This window comes from Balaenoptera ricei, chromosome 1, assembly GCF_028023285.1.
Source record: "Balaenoptera ricei isolate mBalRic1 chromosome 1, mBalRic1.hap2, whole genome shotgun sequence".
In the NCBI taxonomy this organism is placed as follows: domain Eukaryota; kingdom Metazoa; phylum Chordata; class Mammalia; order Artiodactyla; family Balaenopteridae; genus Balaenoptera; species Balaenoptera ricei.
In genome coordinates this window covers 118,586,202-118,599,572 of record NC_082639.1, presented here as the reverse complement: position 1 = coordinate 118,599,572, position 13,371 = coordinate 118,586,202, and the positions used below count along the sequence as shown (strand labels likewise).

At 37.8% G+C, this 13,371-nt stretch overlaps 1 protein-coding gene across 1 annotated transcript in view; it reads right to left on the bottom strand.

Annotated features, from left to right (window-relative positions):
- Positions 1-13,371, bottom strand: part of ATF6 (activating transcription factor 6) — a 225,394-nt gene that overhangs the window by 148,042 nt on the left and 63,981 nt on the right. The window contains exon 10 of the mRNA XM_059935010.1: positions 6,633-6,764. Within this exon, the coding sequence (XP_059790993.1) occupies positions 6,633-6,764 (132 nt within the window). The remainder of the gene's footprint in view (positions 1-6,632; positions 6,765-13,371) is intronic.

Here is a 13,371-nt window from a genome sequence, read left to right as displayed (position 1 = left end):
TCAATCCAAGAAGAAGATATAACAATTGTAAATATTTATGCACCCAACATAGGAGCACCTCAATACATAAGGCAATGAGAAAACCATAATTCAAAAAGAGTCATGTACCACAATGTTCACTGAAGCTCTATTTACAATAGCCAGGACATGGAAGCAACCTAAGTGTCCATCGACAGATGAATGGATAAAGAAGATGTGGCACATATATACAATGGAATATTACTCAGCCATAAAGGAAATGAAATTGAGTTATTTGTAGTGAGGTGGATGGACCTAGAGTCTGTCATACAGAGTGAAATAAGTAAGAAAGAGGAAAACAAATACCGTATGATAACACATATATATGGTATCTAAAATTAAAAAAAAAAAAAGGCCATGAAGAACTTAGGGGCAGGATGGGAATAAAGACACAGACCTACTAGAGAATGGACTTGAGGACACGGGGAGGGGGAAGGGTAAGCTGGGACAAAGTGAGAGAGTGGCATGGACATATATACACTACCAAATGTAAAACCGACAGCTAGTGGGAAGCAGCCGCATAGCACAAGGAGATCAGCTCGGTGCTTTGTTACCACCTAGAGGGGTGGGATAGGGAGGGTGGGAGGCAGAGAGATGCAAGAGGGAAGAAATATGGGGATATATGTATATGTATAGCTGATTCACTTTGTTATAAAGCAGAAACTAACACACCACTGTAAAGCAATTATACTCCAATAAAGGTGTTAAAAGAAATAAAAAAGTAAAATAAAAGGATCATACACCATGATCAAGTGGGGTTATCCCAGGAATGCAAGGATTCTTTAATATACGCAGATCAATCAATGTGATAAACCATATTAACACATTGAAGGAGAAAAATCATATGATCATCTCAATAGATGCAGGAAAAGCTTTCAACAAAATACAACACCCATTTATGATAAAAACCCTCCAGAAAGTAGGCACAGAGGGACTTTCCTCAACATAATAAAGGCCATATATGACAAACCCACAGCCAACATCGTTTGCAATGGTGAAAAACTGAAACCATTTCCTCTAAGATCAGGAACAAGACAAGGGTGTCCACTCTCACCACTATTATTCAACATAGTTTTGGAAGTTTTAGCCACAGCAATCAGAGAAGAAAAAGAAATAAAAGGAATCCAAATCAGAAAAAAAGAAGTAAAGCTGTCACTCTTTGCAGATGACATGATACTATACATAGAAAATCCTAAAGATGATACCAGAAAACTACTAGAGCTAATCAATGAATTTGGTAAAGTAGCAGAATACAAAATTAAAGCACAGAAATCTCTTGTATTCTTATACACTAATGATGAAAAATCTGAAAGAGAAATTAAGGAAACACTCCCATTTACCATTGCAACAAAAAGAATAAAATACCTAGGAATAAACCTACCTAAGGAGACAAAACACCTGTATGCAGAAAACTATAAGACACTGATGACAGAAATTAAAGATGATACAAAGAGATGGAGAGATATACCATGTTCTTGGATTAGAAGAATCAACATTGTGAAAATGACTCTACTACCCAAAGCAATCTACAGATTCAATGCAATCCCTATCAAACTACCACTGGCATTTTTCACAGAACTAGAACAAAAAATTTCACAATTTCTATGGAAACACAAAAGACCCCAAAGAGCCAAAGCAATCTTAAGAAAGAAAAATGGAGCTGGAGGAATCAGGTTTCCAGACTTCAGACTATACTACAAAGCTACAGTGATCAAGACAGTATGGTACTGGCACAAAAACAGAAATATAAATCAATGGAACAGGCCAGAAAGCCCAGAGATAAACCCATGCACATATGGTCACCTTATTTTTGATAAAGGAGGCAAGAATATACAATGGAGAAAAGACAGCCTCTTCAATAAGTGGTGCTGGGATAACTGGACAGTTACATGCAAAAGAATGAAATTAGAACACCATACACAAAAATAAACTCAAAATGGATTAAAGACCTAAATGTAAGCCCAGACACTATCAAACTCCTAGAGGAAAACATAGGCAGAACACTCTATGACATAAATCACAGATCCTTTTTGACCCATCTCCTAGAGAAATGGAAATAAAAACAAAAATAAACAAATGGGACCTAATGAAACTTAAAAGCTTTTGCACAGCAAGGAAACCATAAACAAGACAAAAAGACAACCCTCAGAATGGGAGAAAATATTTGCAAATGAAGCAACTAACAAAGGATTAATCTCCAAAACTTACAAGCAGCTCATGCAGCTCAATATGGAAAAAACAAACAACCCAATCCAAAAATGGGCAGAAGACCTAAACAGACATTTCTCCAAAGAAGATATACAGATTGGCTATAAACACATGAAAGGATGCTCAACATCACTAATCATTAAAGAAATGCAAATCAAAACTACAATGAGGTATCACCTCACACCAGTCAGAATGGCCATCATCAAAAAATCTCCAAACAAGAAATGCTGGAGAGGGTGTAGAGAAAAGGGAACCCTCTTGCACTGTTGGTGGGAATGTAAAATATACAGCCACTATGGAGAACAGTATGGAGGTTCCTTAAAAAACTAAAAATAGAACTACCAGACGACCCAGCAATCCCATTACTGGGCATATACCCTGAGAAAACCATAATTCAAAAAGAGTCATGTACCACAATGTTCATTGAAGCTCTATTTACAATAGCCAGGACATGGAAGCAACCTAAGTGTCCATCAACAGATGAATGGGTAAAGAAGATGTGGCATATATATACAGTGGAATATTACTCAGCCATAAAAGGAAATGAAATTGAGTTATTTGTAGTGAGGTGGATGGACCTAGTGACTGTCATACAGAGTGAAGTAAGTCAGAAAGAGAAAAATAAATACCGTATGCTAACACATATATATGGAATCTAAAAAAAAAAAGTGGTCATGAAGAACCTAGGGGCAGGACAGGAATAAAGATGCAGATGTAGAGAATGGACTTGAGGACACGGGGAGGGGGAAGGGTAAGCTGGGATGAAGTGAGACAGTGGCATGGACATATATACACTACCAAGTGTAAAACAGATAGCTAGAGGGAAGCAGACACATAGCACAGGGAGATCAGCTTGGTGCTTTGTGACCACCTAGAGGGGTGGGATAGGGAGGGTGGGAGGGAGGGAGACGCAAGAGTGAAGAGATATGGGGATATATGTATATGTATAGCTGATTCACTTTGTTATAAAGCAGAAACTAACACACCATTGTAAAGCAATTATACTCCAATAAAGATGTTTAAAAAAATAGAAAAAAAAAAGAAGCCTATTGTAGAGAAGTGGGTGGAAACAGAATACGGAGAAGGACCTCGAGTTTCACTATGCAGGTGTTAAGTTTGAAATGTTAAAAGAGAATTCAAAGAAACTACTGGATATATGACTCTAGAGACTCAGAAGTCTGGACGGGAAACATAAATTCAAGAGTCATCAGGATATATAGAAATGGATTGTGTGCTAAATTATGGCAGAAAGAAAACAAAAAAAGTTCACAGTTCCAAGCCTTAAGTTTTGGATAGCGGAGGAGCCTGCAAAGATGAAGCAGAGCCCATGAAAAAAGAGGAAACTAAAAATGTAGCAATACAAAAGGAGAATGCTTCAAGGAGGAGTGACCTACACAGCCAAGTGCTGAGGAAAGATCAAGTAAGATGAAAACAAGTTTTCACTGAATTTGACAGTGAATTCACTGGCCCCCTTGATAAAAATAATTTTTGCAGAGTGGAAAACTAACTTCAGGATAAAAGTCAGAGACTTCTCTGTATGCCACATACAAGGGGAAAAAAGCAACAGCTGAGGGTATATAGATGATTCTTCCCTGCAGGTTGCACCAGAAACATTCTTGATGTCCTTTCTTCTGCCTGTTAGGGTTAAGTTATTTGAAATAAAACAGAGATGGTGGTACACAAGTAACGACTGCACACACAAACGGAAATCAGCATAAACTAGCTGTTGAGGGAGAAGAAAAAAAACTCTGCCTTGCACTTGGTAAATTCTGAATGCTTATAAGAAAAGGCTGTTTGCCACACTAAAAAAAAAAAAAACTGCCAAGAACAAAGATCTGTCACATACTTGTTATTTTAAAAATCAGGCCTAAAATACAAATGCTTAAGTCCATCAGAAAAGTCTAAAACTACTATTGAAAATGTAATTCTGATTTATAATTTTATTTCCTTGTGATAAACTCTAGTAATGATTTCTGCACATCTGTGCCGACTGGCTTTGTTCTATCAGCCAAAAATATTCTTTGGAAAGAAAAAAAAATCTGATAGGAAAAATATCAGGAAAGGGACTGGGTGGAGTTGAAGGGGAAAGAAAAGGGAGAACCTAAGCCAACATGCAATCTGGAGGCAATTAGATCCACACTAGGCCTGAGATGGTCAGGGTTCTAGGCTGCCTGCAAACCATTCCATACCAACAGAAAACATTTCAACAAATAAATCACTAAAGTGAAGGACAGTATTAAGGAGCTAGAGTGAATGAGAATTCCTGGACTACAGGTTCTGGCTGACGCCTTATGTGTAGGGTGACTATCCTTTTCCCTTTATCTAAGACAGTCCTGATTTATGCCTGACGTCCTGACATAAATATTACTAGCTCCACCTTTCATTCTTAGAAGTGCCTCAGTTTGGTTGACAAACTATATGGTCATATTATTTATATACCACACATTTCTAAGACTGAAAAAATATATGCAGTTAATTATTAAATAAAAGGCAAATGCAATATTATAAATTACAACATCAACAATCTACCCCTTTTTTATTTGAACCAGTTCTCGTAACTCTCCTAAAAAATGTGACATAACATAAAATAAGCTGCATTAAAAAAATAAATACAAATGTCATGGCTGAGTATAAATAAACCACCTAAAATTCAGTTTAAAACAAATTCATACTTGGTGCTTTCAAATGTTTCACAAACATGTTTTTGGTATGTTATTCAGTATTTATAATAATAAAAGAAAGAACATCAAATAATGGACCAACACCTAAATCTCCCAAGTGCCTCAATAATAACCTTAGATATTTCAAGAGACTTACACGTAACCCTTTACAAGAATCGATAATCACATCCATTTTTTACTAAGACCAGTAACCCAGATTATGCACAGGCAGTGGTGACTCTGGGGTCAGGGACAGAGGGATGGCTTGCATTTCATGCACTACTTTGAAAGCTGATAAATTACAGCCTAAAAGTCATCCAGACCTCTAGTTTGAACTAGCACAATCAGTGTACTGTGCTTTCCGGGAACCACCATATTACCTTACTCTAACATGGACATATAGTAAGTGAAGGCTTCTATTTATTGTAGTTAGTGCAAAATAAGTAATATACTTGTCAAGATTACCTGAACGGTAATTTCTGGTGTCTAATCTCATTCCATTTTTAGCAACAAGCTATACAACCTAAGCAGCACACTCTCAACTCTCACACATCCAAAGACTATCTATTAAAAATGTAACCTTTGCTGGATCTCATGTAGACAACAACAGAACTCAAAATTACAGGACATGTAGGGCAAACTTGGAAAAATTATTTAGTAAGTTAAAATTTCTATTAAACTCTAGCAATATTCAGGGACACTCTTATATGATCACTAAGATCAGTATTTCAGAAGTATGGCTAATTTGGGCACGTAAAAAAAAAAAGGCAGGAAATGTTAGGTTTTCCAACATCATGGCATCTATCACATTCTATGTTGCATTACAGTCACTACCATATAATTCTTTGGATCCTCTGCCACATTTAGCATAGTACTTTGCACACTGCAGCTTCCTAAAAAACAAAAAATGAATACTAGCATTTTTTCCAGGAAGACTAAATGAAGACAAGCCTGAAGGACTATGGTAATAATCTCATTAAATGGTATGGGTGTAACAAAGTAAAAATCAGGAGAATGATTCCCCTATGCCTTTGGCCTGTGAAACCTTAGTTAAGAGTAAACAAATCTTTAATGATTTTCAAGCATTATTCTGTGCCACAGTTGCCACACTATGACCTCCCTTTGCCTTGTTAGTCAAGGACCTAGCTCCATTTGGCTCTAATAACAATTACAAATAACACAGGGAAATGTTTATCAAATAGTATACAGGTCTGAAAAGGTCCACTATAACCTTCTTCTAGTTGACGTAACATAGAAATTGTATTTTCATAGAGTTAAGTCTTTTACTATTGACAAGCTATATGGAAATTTACCAAGACAGAATTAAATTATAACAAGGGAAGGAGATTCAACAAAAATCACAATAAACAAGTATAAATGATTTTATCTAATGACTACAAATAGGTTCAACCATATCATTCCACCAAATCATATCTATCACAGATGATATGGTAACAAATATTAAATACATTATATGTATAAACATATGATAGATAAAATAACTATATTAAAGACATTATATACAATATAATATGTAATATTGTATGCGTTTCAATCTGTATATTAGTGCACACAAACTGAGATTTTTAAGGTCACATCTCTATAAGAATTCTGAAACTGGGACAGCTTTTAAAAAGTATACTTATTCTTAGAACTGATCTTAAGAGTAAAATTAATGAATGTCCTTGTAACTTGTTTGCTCTACTAGTTAAAATTGTGTATAAACAATTTAGATGTAAATCTAACCTGTAGCTGTTTTTCTGGATGATACCATCTGATGTGTCTTGCTCCTCTTTAGCAGAAAATTCTAGAAGATGCCTCCTTTGATTTGTAGGGTTCACACCAGGATTCATTCTCCTGGAATCTCGTTCCAACATACTGAAAAGTTTAAAATGTTAAGAAATAATTGAAATAAAAATATGTCATACATATGCATACGACATGTAGCTCTGAAGCAAATCAAAATTCCTTTTGTAGCTCTATACACACAGCAAGAATACTAGGCATAGAAGCAAGTCAAAACAGCTTACTGCTATGGTCAAACCCCTAGCTTGGCATCCTGTACATATATGAAAAATAATTTTGAAAATAATTTTTATAAGTATAGAAATACCTTATTTATAACCTGTTTAGACAAAGTCAGTATTCTGTATGCTTTAAAAACTATAATTATGTTGTGTGTGTGTGTATATATATATATATATATATATATATATATATATATAAAGTAGAAACAGGTACATAAAAAGAAATAGGTACATATAAACAAATTCTAAACTCAGATAACAACTGGAATAAGAAGTCTTGCTAGATGCTGCAAACTGATTATTTTCAATGAGGAAATACTTCGAGTGAAATGGGAATTTTTCTCTTTATCAACAGCCAAATTCTTTAGATTTTCACAATCCCAGAAGGCAGGCTATCAAATAAAGCTAACAGAAATTTTTTTAAAAGCCTATGAAAATTTCCTATTTACTTCTTTCTCCCCACTCTCCCTAATTCCTTCTTCATGTATTTGGGGCAAACATATGTATATCAATATCAATCAAATAATGCAATAGTTATTTAACACTTTTATTCATTCATTCATTCATTTATGGCTGTGTTGGGTCTTCGTTGTTGTGCGTGGGCTTTCTCTAGTTGCGGTGAGCGGGGGCTGCTCTTCGTTAAGGTGTGCGGGCTTCTCATTGTCATGGCTTCTCTTGTTGCGGAACATGGGCTCTAGGCGCGCAGGCTTCAGTAGTTATGGCACGTGGGCTCACTAGTTGCGGCTTGCGGGCTCTAGAGCACAGGCTCAGTAGTTGTGGCACAGGGGCTTAGTTGCTCCATGGCATGTGGGAATCTTTCTGGACCAGGGCTCGAACCTGAGTCCCCTGCATTGGCAGGTGGATTCCTAACCACTGTGCCACCAGGGAAGTCCCAACACTTTTAGCTCATTAATCAAGGGCTTAGAAATTTGGCTCATCAATAAGATATATTGTGTGTGTGTTTAATTTTACAATGCCACACATATAACTTACACTAGTCATAATCTTCTTGAAATTCAACACAAAGGGAATTTCCCTAGAGAAGCACAAAAGAAGGGATACCAGATTCTATTTAGAGGGATGAAGTAGAGGAGGAAAATAAGGCTGACGAGAGCATCACAGTTAAGGGTCCTGTGATTCTAAGAGAAAAGGAGTTCTTTGAGGTTTAGTAATTTGCCTCCAAATTTGGGGAAAGGGATGTCAGGTGGAAGCAAAAAGCAGGTATACCTCTCTAGACTCTTCTTCTGATATCTTATTATGTTCCCTATTCTCAATTCTTTACGCCCAGAACCACTGCCTTCCAGCGGTTCTCACAGGCATGCAGTGGCACTTTGGCATACTACAAACTCTTCAAAGGCGTACCACCAAATTATGACCACTGTGTAAAATTTAATTTTGCTACAACTGAGGCTACATTTTGTTACAATTGTATTTTTCAGACAGAATGTTTACCGGAGTGGTCACAAACAGTATAAACCCTTCTGCAAACGAGGTAAGAGGCCTAATGGAATGTCCAACTAAACTCAGGAAAACTTAGTTTGGTGATTATTTTAGAAAACATGAGATAAGCAGTAAACAAAACAATTTTGTCAGGAAGCCAAATGAAGAATGTGATGATAACTGCAGAATATATTTTTTCTTTTCGAAACTTATGTTTTTGAAAAGTGTTTACTTTTTAATCCTTTCAAGTGTAATGCTAAAAATTCTACTTAGGAAAGTATGCAGTAAACAAAATCAAAGTTAAGACCTTTCCTGGCAGTTTACAGCATCTCAATTAATTCATCCCCTACTGGCCCACCCCTCAATTGCATTAGTGAAATATCCACATAGTAACATTCCTGTTTGGTGGAAGTACCTCCCTCAACCCCGCCAATCCCTAGGAGAAGCTCTATCACCCTAACTATTTAAGAATTGCATATGCGGCCCACCCACATTTTATTTCCATTGGACAGTGTTGAGCTAAAGCTCCTGGGAAGGAACGGTGTTTGGGAGGGGAGCAAATTCTGGGTGTCCCTCCCTGGGATTCACTTCAATAGGGTCCTCTTTTTTTTTTTTAACTAGAAATGCTTTAACTAGTACCACCAGTCTTGGTACTAGTTCTGGACTCTGTGGCTATTCAGAACAAGTCTAAGCAAGCCTTCTTCCAATGTCCAAAGACACCTAACGTCCCCCGCCCCTCACTCCAGGCTTTCTTTTTCAAGGTTTTAGTTTCTTCCATATGTTCCTCTTTATAGTACAGTCTTAGGTCCCTTCAGCATATTTGGTCACTCCCCTATCAATATGTTTCTCAGAGATGGGTCCAGAACTGGCCACAACACTTCTGAGGTAGTATGACCATTATAGGATGGAACGGGGTAATTCCTTCCCATGTTCTAAATATTATTCTTCCACCAATATACCTAATATCAGATAGGCTTTTTTGGCAGTTACATCATACTCTATATTGAGGCTGGTTTAATTAAAACTCCAACTGTTCTCACAAACTGATTTTGGACTATTACCTCCCCTTCCTTTCCTCTCTCACTTCCAATTCTGAAGTTATATAATTGAGCTTTTTGATCCAGCTGAATAATTTACATCAAATTCCTCTTAAAATATCATTCAAGAACTTTTAGAATCCTAATTAGCAAAAGAAATTCTCCTTCTAAGCAAGGAACAACATACCATCAACATCCTCAACTGAGTTGTTATTAAGATATCGAAAAGAACAGAGCAAAGAAATTGAGCCCTGCAGCATGCTCCTAGGGAGCGCCTTCCAAGTTTGTAAAAACATAAGTTAAACCACTTATGAATTAATTGTAATATATCCTAGACCAAAATTCCCTGTCTTGACCACAGAGATATTACAAGACTGTTAAACATTCTTCTAAGATGCAAATACAGTATAACAGCAGCAACCATTTTTTGAGCACCTACTATGTACTAAGGAATGAAAGCTCAAAGAAAGTTGAGGCTCAAAGAGTTTAATCAGTTTGCCCAAGGTCATGCTGTGATATGGTGATTTCTTTAAGAAGAAATATATATTTGGTCACAACATTTTCCTGGCACAGAGCTCCTAAAACCCTTGGAATTTCCCAAGTGATAAGACCCATAAAGGTGCCTTTTGCTATGTCAATGAGGTGACGCTGGAAGGCCCTTAGGTTACCTAAGGATAGAGAGTAGAGAGAACCATACGAATAGAGAGTTGGAACTTTCAGTCCCACCCATCACCCCCCAACTCCAGGGAGGGGAAAGGAGCTAGAGATTGAGCTCAATCGCCAATGGCCAATGACTTAATCAATCTGTCTCTGTCAAGAAGCCTCCATAAAAACCCAAAGGGAAGGGATTCAGGGAGCATCTGGGTTGGTGAAGATTCAGGGACAGTGGTGAGCTTGAAGAGGGCATGGAAGTTCCCTGTCCATTCCCCCATACCTTGCCCTATGCAGCTTTTCTATTTGGCCATTCCTGAGTTATATCCCTTTATAATAAACAGGTACTCTAGTAAGCAAAATGTTTCTCTGACTTCTGTGAGCCACTATAGCAAATTAATTGAACCTGAGGTCATGGGAACCTCTGATCTATAGCCCGTTAGCCAGAAGCACAGGTGACAACTTGGATTAGCGATTGATGCCTGAAGGGGGTGTAGGGTAACTCTTGTAGGACTGAGTCCTTAACCTGTGGGATCTGACACTATCTCCACACTGTCTGTGTCAGAATTAAGTTTAACTGTAGGACACCCAGCTAGTGTCTGAGAATTGCTTGGTGGTATGGGAAAAACCTCCCCACACATTGGAACTGGGTGCTCAGAACCCTTAGGGAGAACTGTTTGGTGGTGTGGAAAAACATACATTGGAATTGGTGTCAGAAATGTACGTGCTCTGAGTAATTAACAAAGCCAGGATTTGGGTCCAGGATTAGAACATGATCACTGCATTATGTTGACAACATTTCCCAGAATGACTGATGGATTCACTCATTTATTCAACATGTACTAGATACCTATTATGTTCCAGGAATCATATTTGATGCTAAAGACTCAAAGATAAAAATCAAATACAGTGTGTGTGTGTGCGTATGTGTGTGTGTGTGTATGGCGGGGGGGGGGGGAGAGTGATACAGACAAAAGATAATAGAGGGATTAGCCACATAATAGGGGTTAATGCCGAATGTTATGGAAGCATATAGCTAGGGCATTTGATCTTTACCAAGAGGATCATGAAGTTATCTTAAATTACAAGCAGTAAATAAACAGGTGGAAAGGAGGATGTGAGTGAGAAGGCATTTCATGTAGATAGACTAGTATATGAAAAAGGACACAGTCATAAGAGGGTATGCTTTGCTCGGGGAATTGCAGGTAAAGCAGGAGAGGGTATGTAAGTGGACATGTGCATGTGCAAGCACAGTGAGAAAGGGATCATCTCAAGAGACAGAAGGAAAAGAAAGGAGACTAACCGTATTGCAAGGCTAGATTATTTATGGATGGCCCTGTCTGCCACATTATCATTAAGTCTAGCAATTTATTCAATAAAATAAACAAAACTGGTATGTTTTGTTCTTGTTTTAGTTGTGGCTCCCAGTTAACATATCCCTTTCTATATCAAAATCTTCCCTATGAATAATATTAAATTCCCTGGTCTAATGGGGAAAATCTACCTTCTTTCTTTTAAAAACTGGTATTACATTTGTCTCCTATTCATCTAGACTACTTGATGATGACCACTGCCAGAGAAACAGCAGATTACTAGAACGGCTCCTCTGCTTTCCTATCTCCTGGCTGGGGATCTTAGAGCTGCTTGCAAGGCTCTCATAGTTAACTGCCAAGTCAAAGTGGCTGCTATGGCTGCTAGGAGTAGCTTCTACACTTTTCCTTTCTTGAACCCTCCTGTCAACTAGCAGTTAACACACTTTGTTAGTTCCTCCGGATCAGAATGCACCTTCCCCTAGCACAGTGATTCTCAAAGTGTGGTACCTGGACCAGCAGCGTTAGCATCACCTGATAACTGGTTAGAAATGCAAACTCTCAGGCCCCATTCCAGACCTACTCACCCAAAAACTCTGGGAGCGGTGCCTAACGATCTGTTTTCACTAGCTGTCCAGGTGATATACGCCAATGTTTGAGAGCCACTGTTTTAAACTAATCTTGTTTCTCATAACATCTTTCCTACCTCAATTCCCTAAAAACTACACGTTGTCCACAATAAATCCAACAGAAGTGGACAGTTTGGGGAAAAAGATGGGGAAGTCAGACGAGAGGGATGTGGAAGGACACAATCAGAAACGATTTATGTGGGCTTCCCTGGTGGCACAGTGGTTAAGAATCTGCCTGTTAATACAGAGGACACGGGTTTGATCCCTGGTCTGAGAAGATCCCACATGCCGCGGAGCAACTAAGCCCGTGTGCCACAACTACCGCGCCTGTGCTCTAGAGCCCGTGAGCCACAACTACTGAAGCCCACGCGCCTCAACTACTGAAGCCCGTGTGCCTAGAGCCCGTGCTCCGCAACAAGAGAAACCACTGCAGTGAGAAGCCCGCGCACCGCAACGAAGAGCAGCCCCCGCTCGCTGCAACTAGAGAAAGCCCGCGTGCAGCAACAAAGACCCAACACAGCCAAAAATAAATAAATTTATTTTTTTTAAAATGATTTATGTGATTTATGGATGATTTACGGAGTAAATTACAAGAGTTCACAATCATTAGTACTTGGAAGTTTTTAAAGAGCTCTTCTACTGATCATTGTTCTTTTGATGATTTTATTACCACTGTGAAAACTGGCATTTCGACTCACAATTTGTGACTGTTACAAGCAAATGCCTTGAGTTTAACTATCAGTTTAGGTTATTCCTTCTGTAATTGGACTGTGCTATAATCACTTAGCAGCTACAATTCCTAGGAATCAGTTTTAATGTTGATTGGTTTGGCTCATAAGTGATCACTATTTTTTCCCACTGCCCAGGTGAGTAATGATTTTCACAGTGTAATGACAATATATGTTTAACCATAGCTACTTTAGTAACTTTTACCCTTTTTTAGCCTGAGGGCTCACTCAGATCTCATTCAATGGACTCCACAAAAAGGATCTTCACAACACTTTTATCATACGAGTCAACAAAGCATTTTAAACAAGGAAGTGGGTCAGAGAAGAGGCAAAAATAAGGATCCAAACAGTCTATAAGTCTCAATTTTATTATCTACCCATTGGGCCAGAATGTATTTTGAAAAGGCAATATATTAAGAAGTTTTAGAAAGAATCTTTTAAAGTTTTTCACTTTTTTGTTTTTGGTTGTTGTTGTCATTTGGTCCCAATTCCTTGTAAATTTTTTTTGAAGTCTTAAAATGAAATTTCTAAAAAAATAAATTAATTAAATAAAGTGAAATGAAATTTCTCTTAAGCTAAACTACAGAGAAGCTGACTGTCCAATTCAGCTCAAAACAACTAGATATGCTTGAACCTATGAAATGACCTATAGAAACTAATTTT